This window comes from Syngnathoides biaculeatus, chromosome 3, assembly GCF_019802595.1.
Source record: "Syngnathoides biaculeatus isolate LvHL_M chromosome 3, ASM1980259v1, whole genome shotgun sequence".
Lineage (NCBI taxonomy): Eukaryota > Metazoa > Chordata > Actinopteri > Syngnathiformes > Syngnathidae > Syngnathoides > Syngnathoides biaculeatus.
This window is the reverse complement of record NC_084642.1, coordinates 3,343,884-3,367,964: the sequence shown is the minus strand read 5'-3', so window position 1 is coordinate 3,367,964 and position 24,081 is coordinate 3,343,884. Positions and strand designations below refer to the sequence as shown.

General features: G+C 45.1%; 1 protein-coding gene and 1 long non-coding RNA gene across 4 annotated transcripts in view; one reads left to right on the top strand and one right to left on the bottom strand.

Annotated features, from left to right (window-relative positions):
• Nucleotides 1-419: 419 nt before the first annotated feature.
• Nucleotides 420-24,081, bottom strand: part of dennd2b (DENN domain containing 2B) — a 65,852-nt gene continuing 42,190 nt past the window's right edge. For all 3 annotated transcript variants that reach the window (XM_061813751.1, XM_061813750.1, XM_061813752.1), the window contains exons 10-20: nt 22,312-22,421; nt 21,956-22,025; nt 19,130-19,207; nt 17,322-17,462; nt 17,060-17,208; nt 8,857-9,034; nt 6,976-7,017; nt 6,756-6,867; nt 2,780-3,019; nt 763-849; nt 420-558 (exon numbers count right to left, since the gene is read on the bottom strand). In XM_061813751.1, the coding sequence (XP_061669735.1) occupies nt 524-558; nt 763-849; nt 2,780-3,019; nt 6,756-6,867; nt 6,976-7,017; nt 8,857-9,034; nt 17,060-17,208; nt 17,322-17,462; nt 19,130-19,207; nt 21,956-22,025; nt 22,312-22,421 (1,242 nt within the window). In that variant the 3' untranslated portion in view covers nt 420-523. The remainder of the gene's footprint in view (nt 559-762; nt 850-2,779; nt 3,020-6,755; nt 6,868-6,975; nt 7,018-8,856; nt 9,035-17,059; nt 17,209-17,321; nt 17,463-19,129; nt 19,208-21,955; nt 22,026-22,311; nt 22,422-24,081) is intronic.
• LOC133497678 (uncharacterized) lies at nt 13,326-15,532 on the top strand. Its single transcript, XR_009794084.1, has 2 exons — nt 13,326-14,944; nt 15,010-15,532. It is a non-coding gene; the product is annotated as an uncharacterized LOC133497678 (long non-coding RNA).

The following is a 24,081-nucleotide window of genomic DNA, read 5'->3' as shown; positions in this document are numbered from 1 at the left end:
GGAGGAAAAGAAACGTGTCACCCCGAATCAACGGGGAGCTCACGCGAGCGCGACAGACGTAATTAGGTTAACGTAGCGGCTGTCAGACTTAGCGGGTCTGAGGGGCGCCGCTTATTTGCAGGTGGTGACTAAATATACCCCTAACATGTACGAGATGCATTTCTCAATCATTTTCATTGGCTTTTTTTTTTTTTTTATTGAAAGAATGCAAAATATGTTTACAGTTCACCGTCTCGACGCATTGTCCACTTTCCAATAGATTCCGACGCTCCCGTCTTGAAGCGATGCGGCGCGGAAGCATACGAACTGTACATTTTAGGCCCCTCGCGGATCTTCGCGAGGACGGCGGCGGTTTCCGAGCGGCCCGCCCGCCGCGTACCATCCTGCCGCGGATGCAGTTCACATACCGAGCGGTGCCAAGGCCAGCTCGCGGTGAAATATGTACAAGTTGATGGCGGGAATTCAAGAGGATCCGAGATGCGGGGGGTGCACGCCGGGCCTGGAAATTGGGGAAACGTTCGCCTCAATTCTTCTTGTGGAGAAACTTCATTTTGCTTCCTAGGAAAAGCCCAACAAATCACGGTGATTAGTTTTTTAATCGATGAAGTCATCTCGACAATAATGTAATTTCTCCATGCATTCGCTACAATCCTCATCAGGGTCATGGGGGAGCTGGAGCCCATCCCAGCTGACTTTGAGTTGGAGGCGGGTTCCATAGCGACCACCACGTTCCCAATCAATGTTTTGTTTGTTTGTTTTTACCAAGGCCTTTGAGGAACTTGTTGACGCCGCTCTGCTCCGTGTCCGGCAGCTCCTCCAGGTACTGGTCCGCCCTCAGCTCGAACAGACCTGTCAGCACATTTCAACAGCGCCACTAGAGGTCAGTACTAGTACAGCCAAAGCACCAAAGCTTGAGCGCGGCATCCGTCCATTTTCTCAGCCACTTATCCTCACGAGGCGTGCCGGAGCCTATCCCAGCTGAGGCGGGGCACACCCTGAACTGGTCGCCGGCCAATCGCAGGGCACATGGAGACAGACATCAATCACACCTATGGGCAATTTAGGGTCTCCAATGCATGCACGTTTTTAGGATAATGGCGGAAACCGGAGTGCCCGGATAAAACCCACACAGGCACGGGGAGAACATGGAAAGTCCACACAGGGAGGGGGCGGGGATTTGAACCCGGGACCTGAGAACTGTGAGGCCAACGCTCTAACCAGTTGCTCCATCGTGCCGCCTTGAGCACAAAAGGTCGACAAATACTGAAAATAAGTGGGAAGATGGACAACTTTGTGCATTTATACCATATTCTTCATATAAAATATAAGCTCCATGTACTAGTACTCTCTCTTTCACTCGTGATTCATACAATTGAACAGACTAGTAGAAAGACTAGCTTACTAGTAACCTTTTTTTTCCCCCACTTAATGTATGACATTTTATCCACAAAAAAAAACATTTCTAGTAGTCAAGAGAGTTCTACTAGTGCGCTGAACCGCTTTATGATTCAGAAGAAAAAACTTACTTAGCAGCTACATTGATAACGGCTTTCCACAAGGCCATTTAAACAGAACTAGTTTTATTGTGCTCTTTGTCCTCAACAGTAGGGAGAATTTTGTCATAAAGTTAACAGGGAGGCAGTCGACATCTGTTGGCTACTAGTGAAACACTGACATTTAACCGGTAGAACTGTGTCTGACTACTAGTGATGTTTTTTCTGCCACTAGTGATCATTTTGGCCTAGATGCAAATACTCGGTTGCAAATATACGATCAAAGACATCCTTGAGCTTCAAGTTAAGGTTCCTGTGCTAGCACACTCTTTCGCCCTCGCGAGTAAAACAATTCAGCACACTGATAAAATGACTACGAGGCACGAGCAGATATCCTCGATATTGAATCAGTGTTCAAAAGTTGAAAAAATGTTTCGGGAAAGTCAAATTGGGCGCTACTTGCCAGTTGTGTGTGATAGGTACTACTACTATTGGTATAAAAATTTGTCAAGTTAACATCTATTACTTCACTACCAGTACTAGTAGCACGCAGATGTCAACGAGCGCACGCTACTGCCTAACTCGTAACGTAGTTGTACTGCTAGTATGCCAAATTTATCTTACTAGTTTGCAGAAATGTTACTACAGTCTTGTGGGGTCAAAAATGACAAGTAACATCATTCCCGGCCTGCAGAGCGCACCTGGTTATAAGCCTCGCCCAGTACATTTGGTAAGGAAATATTTGGTACATACATACGGCACAGCTGTGTAAAAGCCGCAAGTGCCCACATTGAAAGAAAGAGGGTACACAGAGAGTTTAACGCTAGAGCTAGCGCCATGCTAACAGGAGTTACATGCTCTGACCGCTTTGTTCTGGTCAGAACCGAGCTGCAGCATTCTGGATGAGCTGCAGCTGTTTAAAGCTCTTTTTGGGGGCGCCCAGTCAGAAAACCATTCTAACTGAGATAAAAGTATGGATGAAAAAATCATATCGGTAAAAATCATGGAGACGCGTCAGTAACACGCTAGCGCAGCACTAACAGGGCCGGACCGGTAAAAGTCACTTCCTCGACACATATATTCCACCGGTCTCACTCTTACCTTTTCCGCTCGAGTGCTCCCTTGAGGCCGTTAAAAAAAATGCACAAATTAGCTGCATCACCGCATAAACCGCAGGGTTGAAACCGTGTGGAAAAAAAATGACGGTAGGTCACAAATGATTCTACTAGTGTGCTGGATTGTCTTACTAGAGCGTGAAGAACTGCTCGAAGGGCTTCCGGGCGTACCTTTGGCGCGAGTCTTCCTCAGTTCTCGATCTTGAATGAAGCCGGCGAACATCTGAGACTCCATGAAGACCCCCAAGAAGCGGCGAAGACTCTTGGACGCCACCGACTTGCGGAAGGCCTCCCTCTGAAAGAGGCGCTCGCCGCGCTCGTTCTGGGTGATGAACAGCGAGTAGTGGCCGATGCTCTCCAGAAAGAAGCGAATGAAGGCCTCCGACACCAAACTGTTGAGGGAGTTGTACTCTGCAAACACGCAAAAAGGTGAAGAAGAAGGTTGACGCCTTTGAAAGGAAAGAACTGGTCTTTCAGTAGTGGCCTTGTTTTCAAGGGGAAATCCACCGGATTGCATTAAAAATGTATCCAATATAGGTCACGTAATATGTCCTCTATTTTGACAATGTGATGTTAAAGCCTCTCATTTAATCGTGTTTTGAGAAGATTTTTTTCGACAATTACAAATTTTTAGGGGCGCTGCCATTTTCGCGAGTCACATGACCTACGGATTTGACGTGTACCATGCCGTTCCAAACGCTGGATTACATGGAACACCGTTTATGCCCAGCGCTGATTCCTCGGATTTATCCTCGTCTGATGAAGAAATAGCAGTATCGTTTGATCCGGAAGATGGAGGAATACTTGCATACACAGCCGTGAGCGGTTGATCGGGAAGACGGAGGAGTAATTCCGTACACAGTCGTGAGCGGTGCCGGCTTGGGGGTGTCTGTCCCCCTGCACAACACGTGTCACTCACGCCTTTCTCCTCCGCATCGTGAAGGAAGAGCAGACATCGAAGGATCAAAAAGTGATGTCGCTATGAACGCTTGGCCACCACAAGCCCGTTATCGCCGTCCCGGAGCCGCCGCCGCGCCGGGTCCCGGTTAATTCCAATAACGAACGAGACACCGGCATGCTATCCAGTTACGCGCCCCGCGGCGGCATGAGCGGCACCGCTCACGGCCGTGTATGAAAGTATTCCTCCGTCTTCCCGATCAACCGATACTGCTATTACTTCATCAGATGAGGATAAATCCGAGAAATCAGCGCTGGGCATAAACGGGGTCCCATTTAATCGAGCCACTGTTGCGGCACGGTACACGTCACATCCGCGCACATAGGTCAAGTGACTTGCGAAAATGCCAGCGCCCCTGAAAATTCGGAATTGTCGATAAAAATCTTAAAACACAATTAAATGAGAGAGGATTTAACATCACATTGTCAAAATGGAGTACATGTTACACGACCCATTGGATACATTGTTAATGCAAACCAGCGGACTTCCCCTTTAAGGAGAAACAGAAGTTTGGATCCACAGGGCAATAAAATGCTCTCAACAGCAGAGAACAAATTCGGGGACACGGTTCGTAAACGTTCGGTCCGGGCAAACTGAAACTGATCCGCGAGGGATCTCGATTTGTGGACGCTGTTTGTTTGAGACCCCAGATGTCACGATCCCAGGATTGCATAACGCTCACTGCGGCGGTTTTACCTTGCGGAGGGTCAAAAAGTCTACAGTGAGGTCAACATTTCACTTTTGACTTTTCAAAAACTCCCCCCCCCCCCCCCCCCACTTCAAGTCATTTTAAGGAAACATACTTTAAGAAAGAAGTGGTTTGTTTTTCTCCTTCACTTTACATTGCTGAAATAAAGCCAGTCACATCTTTTTCCCCCACATAGTGCAACAAATATGGCATGAGAAGATAAAAAGCCAAGGTAATAAAGGTGTAACACCCCTGTTATAACACCTCGTCAGATTACTTGACTTTGTGCGAGCACTTTACACGAATGCGAACAGTAATTTCCGCATTTATGTTAGCGTTAAGAACATGAGGTATCCTGGCTGAGCCACTATTATTAGAGTCTGAAAATAGGTTATCCAGAGTTGCCATGACAATGGTTGACACTATGCCAGTGTGACAACACAATTAGCTTCACGCCGCTTTAAGCGAGAGCTTAAATAAGAATTAAAAAAAAAAAAAAAATCCCACATTTTTAAAGCTTGAAAAAAAAAAACCTTGATACAGTTACCTTACTTTTAAAACAAAACATTCCAAGAGAACGAAAACAAAAGCAAAACAACAATACTCTGCCTCTGATAAAAAAGCAAAAATAAATGTCGGGAAAAGCCTGAAGCAAAACAAATTTATTTGTGGAGCGTATTTCACACTCAAGGTACCTCAATCCGCTTTACACGGTTAAAAGCATTCATATACATAAAAACTTTTGAAAAAGTACAATTAAAATCATTGGAAAGTGGAAGTACTCAAACGCATGAGAAAAAAAAGTTTTTAATCTGGATTTAAAAACATTGACACTTGGGCTGACGTCATCTGTGTTGGCAATTTATTCCATTTCTTTTTGCGGCATACGAGCTAAATGCTGCTTCACTGTGTTTGCTTTGGACTCTGCACTCCATTATTAGACCTGAGTCAGTCGATCTCAGAGCCCGACTGGGTTTGTGTGCCATTTGCATTTCTTTCATGTATTCAGGGCCGGAACCATTCGGTGAAATATTGACCAGTAACACTTTAAACCTTTAAAATCTATTCTAAAACTGACTGGAGGCCAGTGTAAAGACTTTCGAATTGGAGTTGTATGCTCCGACCGCTTTGTTCTGGTCAGAACCCGAGCTGCAGCATTCTGAACGAGCTGCAGCTGTTCAATGCTCTTTTTGGGGAGTCCAGTCAGAAGACCATTACAATAGTCAAGTCCAATTGAGACAAAAGCATAGATGAACTTCTCCTCGTCTGCTTCACACATGCAAGCCTTCAGTCTGGCTATGTTCTTGAGATGGTCAGTAAGTTTATTTCGGCTTGTCCCGTTAGGGGTCGCCACATCGTAACATCTCCCAACAGGCCACAATCAAGGAAATAACACTTCTATTTCGTTGATGGTTAAGTTATATGATAACTTTATTAATTTATGATCTCATCCCAAAAATCTGACTGCTAACTTTGACTGACGAGTTATCCTCTCCTGATACCAAATTATGGCTTCAGATTAAAACACTTCAATATTTTGATATAGTGAAGGATATAATGCGTGAAAATCGTGATGTCCCAAAAATGGGACGTTGCCCATGAATGGGTTATTAAATAATCACAAAAATCTATTTGAACAGAGGCGTGTAGTCCTTATATCCACTCTATAGATACGTATCTAAAGAAATAAATCGTTTGAACATTTTCATGTTTCCATTTGTTGATTGTCAATTTCGCATGAGGCATGTAGTCCTTATATCCACTCTATAGATATGTATCTGAATAAATAAATCGTTTGAACATTTTCATGTTTCCATTTGTTGATTGTCAATGTCGCATTTTCATTAGATGAACGCTATAATCGTAACAATTAAAAAAAAACAATGAAATCTTGCGCTCTGTGCATACTGAACCTATATCATGAGAATTTAACTTTTTCAATGGAACAAAAGTATTGAATTAAATGAAATATTCCTCCACAGTGTCATATATTGAGCTGTACTTGCATATTAATTTTTTTCTGTCATTGACGTAAGACAACATGACATCAAAGAGTGCACTTTTTATGCACTACAAATGTTTTCAAACATCCATCCATCCATTTTCTTTGCCCCCTATCCTCACGAGGGTCACGGGGAGTTGCTGGAGCCTATCCCAGCTGTCAACGGGGCAGGAGGCCGGGTACACCCAGAACTGGTCGCCAGCCAATCGCAGGGCACACAGAGACGGGCAAGAGTCGCACTCACAATCACACCTAGGGGCAATTTAGAGTGTCCAATTAATGTTGCATGTTTTTGGGATGTGGGAGAAAACCAGAGTGCCCAGCCGGAGAAAAGCCACGCAGGCACGGGGAGAACATGCAATCTCCACACAGGCGGGGCCGGGATCGAACTGTGAGGCCAACGCTTTACCAGCTGAACCACCGTGCCGCCCTGTTTTTCAAACAGTAGTTGTTGTTCTACTTGAGAAGCTCACGGTCCGACGCCGCGTCGCTTACTTACCTTCGTCCGATTCGCTGTCTGAGTCCTGACTGAGGATGTCATTCCTCTGCTCCAGCGCTTGCTCCAGAGCGGCTTGAAGTTTCCGCGGCAACAGCGACGCCTCGTCATCCATCTATCAACAAACGTATTTCAAAAATATATGATAAGACACACGCCCCAACCACTGGGGATCAACAGCATTTTGCGGTGTAGTTCTGCTACCGTACGTCAAAATACAAACCTGTCTGATGAAACGGTCGGTTCCGAGGTCCACCATTAACGCCTGACGAGATGAAACAATAACAGCCATAAAACAACAGCATCTCAGAATATGGCGGCCAGCACTTTAATGCTCACCACCTGCTTAGACATGTGTATTTGAAATCATACACTGAGAAGAATATTTCATTCCTCCACTTAATCCTTGCGTACCGTTTATTTTCCATGCGCACAAACTATCTTCTGGGTGCACGCTTCGGCCACGTGGGGGCAGTATAATACAGACATAGTGATATACAAAGCGCTCTCTCTCCTCTGAAAGCCTGGCACTAGAGCTCGTGCACCCACATCGTAGAATCATGTGACTTTTGTTTACGTCGCCATATTGGCGGTCAAGCTAAGCATTGCTCAATGCTAAGTTGATTGGAGACGACACGGAAATATGTCTTGCAGCATGACGGCCAGAGTCGGTTTTAAAATAAGTTAAAGTTAATCTGCAGGAGAGAAAAGATACTACCTGGCTTCTGTTTGAAAAATATAAAATAAAAACAGGGGCAGACATTTAGAAGGTGAAAGACGACGGTACGTGGAAAAATTAGATAAGCATAGAGGACCCATATTTAATGCCGAAATCGATGTTTTCTCCGATAAGTTAATTTGCTTCCACTTGTCTTGGACGACTGGATCTACACATGGATCCGCTGAGTAAGTCGTAGAGATTTACACGGAAAAGTTTGAAAGCGTATAAAAGTCTGGACGCATGCAAATACTTTGTTGCTGGATCTGTTTTCATCAGGAATAAATCCAACATAATGACGGTTTTGACGGCTCGTGAACACGGAAGCGTATTCGGCTACATGTTAACCTTTACCGGAATCCATCCATCTTTTCAGCTAGTAATAAATACAAATACCAATATTTAAATAAATGACCCCTGGTTTTACACAAATGCGCATTCATTAACTATGATTGGAAGAAAAAAAAAACGATGACGTAGTCTCCACGGAACGTACACGGAAGCGAATGCGACCACACTTAACCTTTGTAAACCTCCGCGACAGTTTTTTTTTTTTTTTTTTTTTTACGCATTGTTCTCAAATGAGCCAATTTGGCATTATAAATACTTCTTGGTAATTTAAGATTGAGAATAATTCCTACCTGAAATGAAGCAATCGCTACACAGGCGCGTGTGTATTTTGGTTGGGCACCGTCCATCACGTTTAATTGCCGAAATCCATCGATAGTTTCTGATTTTTTTCAACTGGTAATTCATCGAATGATCTCTTTGAACATCTGTCTCGTCTGTTGTGACAACCAACAGCACAACGGGTCTCGGGTATTGTAAATCTTCTCCTCCGGTTCAACGTCCCCCACGGTGTCGAGCGGCTCTGTTTGACCCGCAATATGGCGCCGTCAAAATGGTAGCATCACGTGCACAAGCTCTATATGGGTTATTCTTCACAGAGGATAAAGAAGATGCGCCTGCGAGGTATCTCCGAGTCTGTCATATACTGCGCAGAAGAAGCCGGACAATGACTTCATCGTCTTCCATACACTGTTTAAATCTTGTTATGTTATTTAATTGTGTTACGACAGCAACCTTTTATCAAGCACAATACTGCAAAGTGGCAGTTTTCTCATGAGAAAGATTCCATATTTTTTCATTCATCCAATTTCCATTCATTTCAAGAGGGAAAAATGATTTGTGATGACAACAAAGATTTTGAATTTTAGCGTGGTCATGGAACCAATCAAGTCACCGCACCACTGTATAGTACTCGTGTCCACATCTCATTGGTTCTCATGCCTACAAGGCCAATGGCGTGACAGTATAACTCGTGCTTAACATCATTTTACAGAATCGGCGGTGAGGCTGGAAAACATAAAACGCGTTTGGACTCACTTCCTCTACTGGCAATTCTTTGAGCTTGGGCAAGGAGCTGGACAGCAGCCCCACCAGGAAGGGAGTGGGACAGCAGACAATGTCCAACATGGAGCCGGGCAGCACGGGGATGAAGGTGTGCTGCCAGGAGAACGGGTAGAGCAGCGCGACCACGGCGTGCATGCAGCTCGACAGCGTACTGAAAAAAAAACAAAAAAAAACATCGAGGCATTGCAGGGGCGACGCCACAAAAACACCGAAGAGGATTTCACAGTATTAACGAAGGTGGAGAACAACGACAAACACTCAAAAAAATAGTAAAAAGTACCGCTTGGGTTGCAAAATTGTGAATTTGCAAAGTTGGGAACACGTTTTAAGGGAATCAAATCATTTTGACGAATCTAAAAGGAAGATTTTACAATTGCAGGTTAGTCTATAGCAAGTAACTGTCATGGGCGTGGTCTGGCCACTGCCGTGGGCGGAGCTCCTTGTCAGGGGCGTGGCCAGGCCACCGCTCCTCGCACAGCTGCGTCACATTTGGGACACGAATGAACTCAGCACCGTATTTTCCACATTATAAGGCGCACCGCCAATGAATGGCCTATTTTAACACTTTTTCATATATAAGGCGCACCGGATTATAAGGCGCATAGAATAGACGCTACAGTAGAGGCTGGGGTTACGTTATGCATCCATTAGATGGCGCTGCACCAAAGGCTCAATATTGATCCATATATAAGGCGCACCGGATTATAAAGCGCACCGTCGGCTCTTGAGAAAATTAAAGGCTTTTAGGTGGGCCTTACGGTCCGGAAAATACGGTCACTAGAAACGTTTTTTTCTTATTTTCCAAAATTGTTTAAAATGAAAAAAAAAAGACATAAATTATGCTGTTAGGTTAGGGATATGCTAAGTAAGTGGTTAAAAATATTGAAAAGGGAAAAAAAGCAGAATTTTATGTCATCAGTAACTAAGCAAGGAGTTGTATGTAGTACTGTGCTTTCTTGTAATATTAATCGTTTATTTTAATATATTTATTTTTTTATTAAAATATTTGCATATTATGACGGAACTTTCACGTTTTTTATTTTCATTTTTAAGATTTTTTTCCCTTTTTTTCTAAATTTAAATAATTATGATTGTGATATTTTGAAACAACCTTTAATTTTCATTTTTTTTTCCAATTAAAAAAAACATTTTATTTAACATTCTCAACGTTTTACCACAACTTTTACCACAGCCCTTCTTTTTGTGTTTATTTATCATTAGAATATGTGAGGGGGCCCCCGTGTATGGCCAGCCTCTCCATCCACGTATTGACTCCCCAAAAAAAGCGTATTAAGTATTTTGCGTGTGAATCCCCGTCAACGCACGTGGGTACCGGGGAGCGAGCATGACGAACGACCGAGTCGCAACCATTGGACACGCCGCAAAGCGTTAAATCGGAGCCCCGTTGACGCAAATAGCCCCAAAAATGCAGCACTTCGGTTCCCCTTTTGACAGCTGCGGTATAACATCCAGATGCCAAATAGCGGCCCGTCGTTTCTCACGATCCGTCACTTGTTGACGGTGGCTGAACCCAGAACCCCGCAACCCGACCCTCCCCCATCATCCGCGACATAACGGTTCAGCCTTGCGTTTCACAAGAGAGTGAAAATAAACCGCGGCGCAGACGGATCAAGAACAAGACCGGGATCAAACGTGGTATGCAAACGCACCCCGCTCGAGATGGACTTTTTATGAGGAATGTTTTTTTTGTTTTGTTTTGTTTTTTTCCCCTGTGCTCGCTGTCATCAACAGTAAGCATAAACAAAATTTTGCTCTCTTCTATGTCACACACACACACGCAGAGTGAAACAACCAATTTGTTCTGATAAACCCAAGATAGCTCGTCCCTTTTCTCTCCGGCGTTTGGACTCAAACAACCGGACTAAAACTGTGGAAAATTCTAAATGGTGGCGGTGAGCCAAACTGCAGCATTTTCAATAAATAAATAACATGGGGGGGATAATTCCAAACAGATCCCCCCCCCCATCCCGACGGGGAGCGGACTGGGAGGGGGGGGGGCGCAGATTTTGGAGAAGCTTCGCCGCAGGCTAAACGCAAACACACACGGACACGCGCACACTCTCACGCTGAGAGCAAACGGATCAATTACATTCGACAACCCTTAAACGACCAGCACCGACCGCACACTTTTTTTTTTTTTTGGGGGGGGGGGGGGGGGTTGCAGTGAAAACAATGAGCACTAGCAAAGGTTGCCACTTGACCCTGTAGAAGAATGACACCAACACACCATGCGTCATAAAAAAAAAAAAAAAGACCTACCATATAAATATTACAGTATATGCTAATCTGGAGTCACTGATAATGTAGTGGTACACACGCCTGCCTTTAGTGCGGGCAGCGTGGGATCGATTCCCGCTCATCTGCCCTGTGACTGACCGGCGACCAGTTCAGAGTGCAGTCCGCCTTTCGCCCCGAAGCTAGCTGGGCTAGCCTCTGGCTTTCCCGCGACCCTTGTGAGGATAAGCGGCTCGGATAATGACACGTTAATGTGCCTCACATTTCTGCGGACCCGGGTTCAAGTCCGGTCTTTTGCAGGTTCTCCCTGTTCTTACGTGGGTTAGCTTCAGGTTGTCGCGTTTAGTGCAAGCCATTGGTTGTTTCTATCTGCCATACGATTGGCTGATAAGCAGAAAATGGACGGATGGATGGATGGATGAAAATATTATTTTTCTTTCGGCTTGTCCCGTTAGGGATCGCCACGGCGTGTCATCTTTTTCCACTTCAGCCTATCTCGTGCATCTTCCTCTCTAACACCCACTGTCCTCATGTAAATACATAGTGAAAATCCCAAAGTAATTAATACCCCCTGCCCCCAAAAAAATCTTCATAATTGTCTACAGATGCCGCAAGGATGTTGCAAATCACTACTTTTATCTAAATCAGTGATTAAAATAATGGCTCACACTTTATTTTGGAAAAGGACAATCCATTAAGATGTCTGCCTTTTCTCGGTGCGAAGCGCCGGCACGTTCACCCAGATGGCAAGGAGAGGAAATACGATGAAAGGAAGTCTGCAGGAAGAGCAAAAAAAAAAAAAAAAAGTGCGGCGACGTCAACTAAACGATGACTTTCTCGTGGCCGTGCTGAACTCATCAAGAACCGGACGGCCCGGCTCGGGCGTCTTGTGCCGATTAATAAAAGCCGGAGTTGCAGATGACTTTGGTTTGGACGTGAGCGGAGGTGGCGCGTTGCAAACTGAGCGCGATCGCCGCCGTAGAATGTTAGTAATGCGTGTATTACGCAGTAATACACATGTTGTGCTGCGTCGTGCCGGCACGGGGCCAACGTTGTCATGCGCTCCACGGGACTCAAAACACGTGAAATGTTGGCCAAAGACCACGGGGGGAGGCAGAACCGGCTGATTTTCACATCACTCGCTCTGAACGCGGTTCACGACCTCTGCGCGTTCGTCAGCGCCCCGTTCGGGGGCTTCCGTCATTCGCTCGTTGATTTCGCGCGAGAGCGCTCGGGGAAGTTATTCGGAACGTGAAGGATGGTCGGAGCGAGCCGGGTCGGGAATGTGCGCTTCAAGATTTACGTTCGAAAACGGAGACCGTCTTAATTCAGATCATTTGCAAGTGGTGAAAATCCGACATGCACCCGATTATTCGTCTTCACCTCTGAGGAAAACAAACAAACAAAAAAAAGTGTTCCTGACTGTATACTTGGTAGAACAAAAAAAAAAAAAATGGTTTGAAAATGCAAAAGTGTCAACCCCTTGAGAGTGAAACGTGATTGGTTAATTAGTTTGGATTGAGTTTTGCTCGCTTTTTCCACCACAATGGTGCCAGCGTTTGTTTGGAAGTGTACCAAGACCACCTGGAAGAGTTTGATTTAATCCACACTTGAGTTCAATTATTATTTTAACACTTCTTCGAATTAATAGAAAACTGAAGCGATTTTCCATTGAAAAATTAGACAGACTCCTACTGTACCTGATTAGGGTTTTACTAACCACAGCTAATTATATCCATCCATCCATTTTCTTTGCTGCTTATCCTCACGAGGGTTGCAGGTAGAGCTGGACCCTATCCAGGCTCTCAACGGGCAGGAGGCGGGGTACACCCCGAACTGGTCGCCAGCCAATCGCAGGGCACATCGAGACAAACAGCCGCACTCACAATCATAACACCGAGGGGCAATTTAGAGTGTCCAATAATTGTGGCATGTTTTTGGGATGCGGGAGGAAACCGCAGTGCCCACCCGGAGAAAACCCACACAGGCACGGGGGCGGGATCGAACCCGGTGATGCCAACGCTTTGCCAGCTGATCCGCCATCCCAACCACAACATTAATTGGGCACCATTAATTGTCCATAGGTGTGATTGTGAGTGCGACTGTTTGTCTCGATGTGCCCTGCGATTGGCTGGCGACCAGTTCAGGGTGTACCCCGCCCCCCCCTGCCCGTTGACAGCTGGGATAGGCTCCGGCACTCCCCGCGACCCTCGTGAGGATAAGCGGCAGAGAAAATGGGCGGATGAATTAAAAGAGAGAACAATCAATTATTTTATCCAACTTTTTTCGCCATTAATGTGTCACCCTCACTAGGGCCGCGGTGGCGCTGGCTTCGGGCGAGAGGCGGCAAACACCCCGGACTTTGCACCTACGGACAATTTTGAGTCATTTGTTGACTGACCCTACAAGTTTCTGGCATGTGGAAGGAAAATGGGCGTACCCGAAGACAAACAGGCAGATATTCAAACAAGCTTCTTCCCTCTCGCCATTAAATTGCCGGGGGACTTTGAATCATTTGCGAAATATTAATTTTATTTGCATCAACACGTTACCACTACTCTGTCATTGCTCACTGTAGTGTTCAATATTTTTGGGGTCTTTTGGCCGTCTATTGTCACATCAGAGCGCCTGCAACTCACTGGAGACAAATTCCTTGGGCGTTTTTGGCATACTTAAAAATTGAGATAATTCTGATTCTGAACAATGACACACACAAAAATAAAAATGACTCATTTTGCACACATGGTTAAAAAAAAAAAAAGACATTTATAGGGTGGGAGGAGGTTTTGCTTTTTTTTTTTTTTGTTTTTCTCTCTGCCAAGAAATCCATCCACACACGCGTCTATAATTTGGCCAGCATGCGCAAAGTTTTCCTGATAACTACGAGCGTCGAGAGTCGCGGATTGGTCGAGTTCGGCGAGGCAAAGGTGGCAAAAACCGACGGTGATGTCATTCAATTGGACGCTGAACTTGTCGGAACAAACCATCTGTTGAAAATCAATTGGCCTTAAAGGAACGTGGGACAGCAATTTCTTTCAAAGTGTGTGGAAATTCCAGCGCAACCGTTCATACGCGCGGACGGTACGGCGACAAAAAAAAAAAACAACCAACGACTGTCTAAGAGCTTTCCCTCTCAGAGTTTTCGACTTTTTCTGATGCACATTTCCGATGTTCCGCCGAAGAGCTATTTTGGGGATGCAGAACGTAGCAAAACCCCGGAGGGAGCGGCTTTTTTTTTTTTTTTTTTTTTTTTCATCGTGGCAGCCATTAATCCGCCGCCGAAGCGAGGAAATACCGTAAACGCATTTCCTAATCCAAACAGACGCGTATTAGCAAGTAATTCAACCGACAGTATCGTTAATACTCGTTGATTTCCTGATTACGCTCGCGTAGCTTGCAATTGTTTGATACGCCTTGCGCGGTGAGTCACGACGCGGGACGACGGCCGTTTGCTTTCCTGGTTTCGTGCGGGCCGGCGGGCACGGCCGAGCGAGACAAACGGTGACGTCGCAGCGGCACACAGGAAACGCTCCCCCCCACCCCTTGCACATTTGCCGATGTTTGTTTAAACTGGCCTCTGTGGTACGGCGAACCGCATCGCGGCAAACAAAAAAAAAAAACGCCTCGCTAGCGACACGCCGGGTCCCCCTCGAGACCCCTCGTGACTCGTCGTCCTCTTATCGGGATCATCTGGACTCTTAAGCGGGGAAAGCGACGGCGTGGCCATTGGGAGCCCAAAGCAGGAACATGAGAAAGGAACTCGGGAGAATGCAGAACCGGCTCAATCTGTTAACAAAAGGAGGAGGTGGGGCGGGGGGGGGGGGGGTCGCGATATGAATGCGTGCCATATTTATCTTTGTTCGTTAGCAGACTCCTTCCTGGTGCTCGGAGGACGGATGACGTGGGAAGTTGAAAAAAAAAATGGATTTGAATGGCATTGGAGTCCGCGTTTGGACGCAGAGTTCGTCGTGTGACGGCAAACAATCGCAACGCATTCTGCAGTCAACGCTTCTTTTGATCGACGCCCACATTTAAAGGCTGTTGCCGTGGCAGCCGCCTTCAATAACAGATCAGAACAAAGAGAAAGCTCGCACGATTGTGGAATTGTCATTCATTCTTACGCAATGATTTCATTTTTCTGTTTTGAAATTATTTCCTAATACGTATTCCCCCCCCCCATTGTCTTTTATCCCAGTTTGAAATGTTGACTTCAGATTTTTTTTCAATGGCTATATTCTTTTTTTTTTTTAAATCATTTTCAAGTTTTTTTCATGTATTGTTCGTTGCTATATTTTTTTATTTAATGTTTTGCCATATTAAACACTTTCATCAGCTGTATTATTCTTAAAAATTCTTAATAATAAAGCTGAACTGGATTGTGCTAACTTCCGTATTTTCCGGCCTATAAGACGCTACTTTTTTCACACGCTTTCAACCCTGCGGTTTTATGCGGTGATGGAGCTAATTTGTCCGTTTTTTTCTTACGACCACAAGGAGGCACTCGAGCGGAAAAGGAAAGAGTGAGACCAGTGGAATATACGTGCAGAGGAAGTGACTTTTACCGGTCCCAGTTTGAGATGTTGAGTTCAGATTTTTTTTTTTTTTAAATGGCTATATATTTTTTTTTTAAATCATTTTCAAGTTTTTTTCATGTATTGTTCGTTGCTATATTTTTATTTAATGTTTTGCCATGTTAAACACTTTCGTCAGCAGTATTATTCTTAAAAATTCTTCATAATAAAGCTGAATTGGATTGTGTGAACTACCGTAATTTCCGGCCTATAAGCCTTGACTTTTTCCGCACGCTTTCAAACATCCGGTTTACGCGGTGATGCGACTAATTTGTGCGTTTTTTTCCAACGACCGCAAGGAGGCACTCGAGCGGAAAAGGTAAGAGTGAGACCGGTGGAATATAAGTGCCGAGGAAGTGACATTTACCGGTCCGGCCCTGTCAGTACTGCTCTTGCGTGTTACTGCCATGTCTCAGTGATTTTTACCGGTATGCTGTTTTTTTTTTTAACCGGCCCTGTTAGCGCAGCGCTAGTGTTAGCGTTAAAGTCTCTGCGTAGCGTCTTTCTTTGTAAATATCTCGTGTTTCAATGTGGGCACTTGCAGCTTTTACACAGCTGCAGCGTATGTATGTATGTACCAAATGGTATTTCCTTTACAGATGTACTGGGTGAGGCTTATAACCAGGTGCGCTGTGTCAGCCAGGAATTACGGTAGTTACGATAATTCAAACAGAACCCAAATTTTGGGTTCAAGGGAATTTTTATTTGAGGGTAAAATACGACTATATCGGGCTGAAAATGACGAAAGGAAAAACCCTGGAAGACGTTGTATTAGAGTAATAAATACTTAAATATGTCATTTTCAATTACTTGTACTAGGATATTGAAAATTCATATGACTGATCTTATCAGACGGGCTTCTTCACCATTTTAGACGACCCAGGCAACAATCTACGGAAGCATTATAATCATTTACGACATTTGATGTGCATCCATTGAATGGAAGTTGGAAGAATGTCATGGGGGGGGGGGGGGTTGTGTATTCGAAAAATATACCGGTATAACTCTGTAACACAAACATCTTACGCCGGTTATTTATCATTTTCACATGTCTTACAGGTAAAATACACATAACGCAAGGAAGGAATATATAATTTGGTCACAGCAATAAAACAATACATAAAGTCGAGTGATTGCAAACATTAGTATCACAAGTCAGTGATAACTTCATGTTACATTTTCCCCATTTTATTAGGACCCGATTTTGTGAGGTTCTCATTCATCCATACAGATCGCTGTAAATATTTCTTCCGACATTTTCTTTCCCCCTTACGATATCATCCAGACGACAGCAAATCTTTCCAGCTTTGTCGCAGTTGTGTTTGTGAAGTACGACGGAGGAGCCCGACCTGAGTTTGTCGGCCACAAATATGACCCGGCGCTCCAGCAGCAGCGAGGCGAAGACCCGAACGACCTGCCGGACGCCCAGGCAGGCGAACAGGCTGTCAAAGTCCACGTGCTCCAGTCTGGAGTCGGTGGGCCGCCTCAGCTCGATGACCTGAAACACCGTACACAGATCCACTTAACATCACAAATTTCGGCAGGTTTCCTATCAGAGAAAACGCACGAAAATCATTTAATCGTAACGCCGACGGGGTTTTGCGTCCTGACCTCGTTTCCTGCACCAGGCAGAAAGGTCTTGACCTTGATGAGCTTTCCGGGCGCAGGAAAGGGCGACTCCATCAGGCTCCTCATGAAGGGATAGACCAGCGCTGCTGATACGCCCCGTCGCCGCTCCACCTCATCTAAGATCTGAACGACGGTGACGAGAAGAGCGTACCGTGGTATCAAATATGGACATTATAAGTGTATTTCTCTTTGAACCTGCTGCACATTCTACATATAATCCTGTCGTCGCTATACGTGACACTTTGTGCTTTGTGTCATATTGTTTTGAAACGTATTATCCAGTGAACCTTCACTTAATCGTGGTTCACCTTTACCCGGCGGTAGAGCTCCGTGCACGTGACGTCACCGTTTTCAGGGCCCCATATTGCAGGTCAAATAGAGCCGCTCGACATTGTGGGAGACGTTGAACCGGAGGAGAATATTTACAATGCTCGAGACGTGTTGTGCTGTTGGTTGTCACAACAGACGAGAAAGATATTCAAAGAGATCATTCTTTGGAATACCATCTGAAAAGACGAGAAAAGATCGACGGATTTCGCCATAAACGTGAAATACACACATGCCTGTGTAGTGATCGCTTCATTTCAGCTAGGAATTATTCTTAATATCAAATTACAAAGTATTTATAATGCCAAATTGACTCATTTGAGAACAATGCATATTCAAAATGGGTTTTCGAACAAAAATTTTGTGATTTTTTTTTTGCTTCTGTTTTTGAATGAAAATCGGCACCGGAAATAACATATTGCACGCGCCCCGACCCACGACGCGCTTTGTTGTAAATTCCCATGTTGCCAAAAACACCCGGAAATAACATAACGCGCGAGGCGCGAGCAGCTGACTCACCCACGACGCGTTTTGTTATTGTAAACTCGAACGCCCCCTGAAAAAACAAAACAGAAATGACATAACGCCCGCGGCGCAACCAGCGCACTTATGTTGTTCTGTATAACGCAGCCTCTGTATACAGACGCGTCTTGGTAGTGACTGTTGTTTTTCTTCTTATCGAGAACTACCGTATTAACGCCCAATCGCGGCTCCAAAGAAGGCAAGTTGCTTGTTTAAAATTATTCTTCACTTTTGTTAGTAAAAAAAAAACGTTTACAAGGCTGAGGAGCAAGTCTCTACAGATACGGCAATGCGCTCCCAGCCTAGCGTAACCTACTACTAAAGCATACATTTTAAGCAAAAAATAAATATATTTCTTACATTACTTTATTATATAAAGAATTTAAACTATACACGTATTTCTCCTATGCAGTTTATTATCACGAAAAGCTAAAAAAAAAATGCTTTAAGAAGCTGAATCTTTTAGGCTTGGAACGCATTATTTCTTCTTCCATTCATTGTAATGGGAAACATTGATTCGGTTTTCAAACAAATCACTCCTCGAAGCGTTTTCTGGAACGGATTGTGGTCGAGAACCGAGGCATTACTGTATTGTGCTTGTAATGTCTATCATACTGTGGTGAGCTATGGAGGAAAATATTATGATTGCATTATTAAAATGGATGAGATTAATCAAAATTAAGCACTTTGATGCTCCTTTGCAGTGTTTCTTTCCTGCATTTGTGTACATCGAGACACACTTGTTTAGGTTTTTTATCTTTTTTTTTCCAGCCCTGCTTTAAAATGTGATTGTCAAAAGTGCAAAGAATAATTTTGGAAAATCAGAAACTAAAATAAAACAATACGGACTACAGGTCTAATTCAGTCGAAACCACACAGACACATACACGTTTGCCGCGTACCTCGAGTACGTGTGCTCGAGTGTGTTTGTACAAACTCACAGTGGAGAACAAGTCAAAACAGCCGAGCCTGCTGATGACACAGTACACTTCTGGTAAGCGAGGTCCTTTCCCACTCGGCTGAAAGAGAAAATACCAAATTGAGCAGCGGCGATGACGGACTTTAAAAGGGTTAAGCCTCTGCTTTCACGAGCGAAAGAAGGTTGGATAAAAGGTGTGGAAATAATATCGGTGAATATGGTTTGCCGATTGACGCCGAAATGTCAACTCGAGATGCTTTATCTGCGTCTGCCGTCGCTATCTATCTTCCTAGCGCGCGAGATGCTCCCCGAGACGGTCGCGCAAGGCCTTGAGAAACGCCAAACCTCTTGTCCATATTAGGTAGAGCATTTTCTGTTGTTTCTCCTCCGCCTTTCCAAATGGATGATTAAATCAACTGCGCGGAGCTTGATTCAAGTGCTCAGGAATGCTCGCTCGCCGCCAACTTGCTCGACCGACGCGAGGGAAGAAACAAACGCCACCGAAGGAGAGCGGCTCGTCCCTTTTTTGTAGCTTCATCAAAGTCTTATCAAAACAGTCATCTCGGCTCATCAGCAAGTACAAGTGGATAATTTCGCTGTATCGACCCTTTGAAAATGTACATAAACTTTCTCTGATTGACGAAATACAAAAGGCCGCAGAGTGATGCTCACGTCCCGCGATTTAGAAAAAAATAAGTTCAAAAAGCTCTGTGGCCTCATTATGAAAATGTCCAAAAATTACAAAGTGGCGCTTCATGGTTTCTGTTCGTTTTGCCTTTCATTTTGCTATGCTCATAAATTTGAAAGGACTCAGCTAATCGGTCACAAATGACAGCAAGTAAAAACTCCCCCGTGCACCAGCAAGAAGAAGCCTTGAGCAGAAGCAGATTTCGGGTGAAGCTGCCAAACGGGGACGGCGACAAATTCAGCAGCGTCTTTTGCTACTTTTAACGCACATTCGACTATTGCTACTGCACTATTTATATTTTTTCAAAAGTCTGGACTGGGGGGGTGTCGTCCAGATCAAGCATACAGGTAAACCGAAAAAAAAAAAAAAAAAAACTACTAATCACAATTACAAAGAAAAAAAAAACGACAGAAAATGTAACATCACAACAACAAATAACCAAACAACAGCAAATGGAAAAAAAAAAGACATTAAAGGGAAATTCCGGCGGTTTGGATTAATAATGTATCCAATAGGTCAGTGATTTCCAACCTTTATCGAGCCAAGAAACATATTTTACAATTGAAAAATCCCACGGCACACCAACAAAAGTAAATGTCACCAAAAATGGATCGACTAATTACCGCATGTACTTCCTGCCATCTAATACAAAAGGATTTTTTTGTTCTGTCTGTCATTGTGCCTCACTGGCGTAAATAGATGAATAAAGATACATTATTTCTTGGAATATTTTTTTTTTTATAACAATGACATCAAATTGGATAGCTTCCCATGGTACACCTGAAGAGCGCTCACGGCACACTAATGTACCCCGGCACACTGTTTGGGAACCACTGCTAGATCCTGTAATATGTACTGTACCTTGAAAATGTGATTTTAATCCTCCCTCATATAATGGTGTTTTGAGAAGATTTATATCGACAATTGTGAATTTTCAGGGGCCATTTTGGCAGGTCACCTGACCTACGTGCGCGCATGTGACGTATTACACGGCGCACCAAAGGCTCGATTACACGGGACACAATTATGGCCAGCGCTGATTTCTTGGATTTATCCTCATCTGATGAAGAAATAGCAGTCAAGGTTGATCGGGAAGACGGAGGAATGCGTCCTTTAGAAAGATGGAGGCACGCTCTGGAAAGGAGAGGAATGAAGATCAACCGAAGTAAAACGGAATATATGTGCGTGAATGAGAAGGGGCGGAGGGGGAAGTGTGAGGCTACAGCGAGAAGAGATGGCGAGGGTGGAGGACTTCAAATACTTGGGGTCAACAAATGGTGAGTGTGGTAAAAGAAGTGAAGAAAGGGGTTCCATGCGGGGTGGAACGGAAGGTCCAGAAGAGTCTCTGATTAGAGACGGTGGCGCTGAAGAGACAACAGGAAGCAGAACTGGAGGTGGCAGAAATGAAGATGTTGAGGTTCTCGCTTGGATAGGATTAGAAATGAGCTCATGAGACGGACAGCCAAAGTTGGATGTTTTGGAGATGAGGTTAGAGAGAGCAGACTTGGATGGTTTGGACATGTCCAGAGGCGAGAGAGTGAGGAAATTGGTAGGAGGGTGACAAGGATGGAGCTCCCAAGGAAGAGAGAACCAGAGGAAGACCAAAGAGAAGGTTGATGGATGTTGCGAGGGAGAACATGAAGACCGTGGGTCTTCGAGAGGAAGATGCACGAGATAGGCTTAGCTGTGGCGACCCCTAACAGGACAAGCCGAAAGGAAAAGAAGAAGAAGAAGAAGTACATACTGTATGACATGACCGATTGGATATATTGTTGATTCAAACCACCGGAATTTCCCTTTAAGCTACCGGAAAGGTTCGGTACTGGTCGGCGATAAGACTCATTGCAGATTGGATGAACTTACAGGAAGAGGTTGGTACAGGTGAGGGAGATAAGATCCATCGCTGATTGGAGTTGCTGTTTGAGCATTTAGTTGGTATCCTTGATAAGATCCATTTTAGCGGAATCATTTTGAGCTACTCGCTTTGTGTTTTGTCACACTGTGTGCATATGTTTACTTTGGTCCCAATCAGCGATGGCGTCATTGGAAAACCTGTCTCATGCGCAAATGAAAAGGCCTGTCACAACAAAACGAGGCTCAGCGGGGTGTGCGCAGAAACGCAGAGCGAGGGGAAAGCCGGGAGGCCGAACAGTAGCTGACCAGCAGGCGTCTGCAGTAGCCGAACCTCCTGCTGCCGTCTTCTCCGGTCAACATGAAGGAGAAGGTCTCACTGTGCGTAGAACAACAATTGTCACAAACAACGGAGTTGGGCTGCATAGGAAAAGTAATCCATTGTATTATGTAGAGAACTGCTGCACTGTGATACTCGAAAAAAAAAAAAGGTTCAGAATCTCGTGATTGCTACGAAATTATGGTCAGAAAATCGTTTGGATCAAAAATATAGCAGTTTCAGGTTAATTGAAGGCCTGTCCGTAGTGACAGCAGAACTCGATATAACGGTTCCTACAAAGGAACGTCATGTGTTGAACATTCAACGTTAGGACGCTCAGCTATACCTGGAATACTCGGACACGGGGTTCCAGTCTTTGGCGTCGGGGAAACAGAACTGAGGAATGGCTTTGAGCCTCTGCTCTGCCTCTCGCATCTGCTTGGTGAGCCTCTCGAGCTGCACGAGGAGTGAAAAGGGGAGTCATTCAGCGCAAAAATTTCTGCGGGACTTCATCTTTTAGTCGCACGCCTACACGTACTGCTATTGTGATAGTCTGACGCACGCAGGGAAACAATCGCTAGTATCAGAATCGCCGCAGCTCTGTTTGCTCTTGGTACGACTGTATTTGAATATCTGGTCAGCTCGAAGTCCGAGATTGTCAGGCTGATATCATACAGCAGATGTAAACCCCAGAGTTAACGTTGTCAAACTCGAACGTCAACCCTTCACTTTCCCCGGCCACTTCTTCCAGGTCTTCCGGTGGGATCCCGTGGCGTTCCCAAGCCAGCCAAGAGACAGTCTCTCCAGCGTGTCCTGGGTCGTCCTCGGGGTCTCTTTCTGGCGGGACACGCCCGGAACACCTCACCAGGGAGGCGTCCGAATCAGATGCCCCAGCCACCTCATCTGGATCCTCTCAATTCAGAGGAGCAGCAGGTCGACACTGACCCCCTCCCGGATGACCGAGCTTCTCACCCGTTCTCTAAGGGAGAGCCCGGACACCCTGCGGAGGAAACTCATTTCGGCCGCTTGTATCCGGGATCTTGTCCTTTCGGTCACAACCCGCCGCTGGTGCCCATAGGTGAGGGTAGGAACGTAGATCGACTGGTAAATTGAGAGCTTCGCCTTTCGACTTCGCTCCCTCTTCACCACAACGGACCGATACAAAGTCCGCATCACTGCAGACGCTGCGCCGATCCATCTGTCGATCTCCCGCTCCGTTCTTCCCTCACTCGTGAACGAGACCCCAAGATACTTGAACTCCTCCACCTGGGGAAGGACCTCATCCCCGACCTGGAGAGGGCACGCAGCCCTTTTCCGACTGAGGGCCATAGTCTCGGACTTCCTAGCTTTTTTTTGATATGTCAGTGCAAAAACTGGCGCAAACTTGACTGTTCGGACAAACGGATGTGGAAGCTCAACTTTTAACCGGGCGCAACCAAACGCAATTAATTGCTGTGCGCTTCGTTTAGCTCGTTGTGAGATTACCCAAATTGACGCCGATTCATCACACGGAATGTGATTTATCAAAACGCTCGTGGCTGATTTTGCATCCTTGAATAGTGCCGGCGGAGCTCAGGCAAACTGTGAGGCGGAGGGAAGAACTTTTCCACTTGTGCAAACAATTTCGAAATCCCCAAAACAAAAGTTATTGCCAAATATTCAGAATGATCTAAGCCAGGCTGACTTGGAGCCAGTCGCAAGACGGACTCTCGTCACATCAATAACGACAAATCTCCTTTCGGCTCTGCATTTCCTAACGTCTGGGTCGTTTCAACGCACTGTGACGGATGGTGCTGGCTTCCCCAAGAGCAGTTTTCTGGGTGTACCGTCTCGGACTTGAAATGGAACGTTACACGGGACGGGGGACAAAAATACAATTGCCACCCACTGAGGACAAGTTAAATCAAACAAAACACGACTTTTGTATGGTTTTCGGGTTCCCCCAAATTATCGGAGCAACAAGATTTATTTTGTGTAACTTGTTTGTTTTCCAAGAACATTTCTAATGTTCCATGGAGAAAACCATCAGCCATGCGTACAGCGCAAAAAACTCTTTTAACTATGGCAGTCTCCACCACTTTTGACCGAACACGTAATTTGGCGTCTACCATTCGAG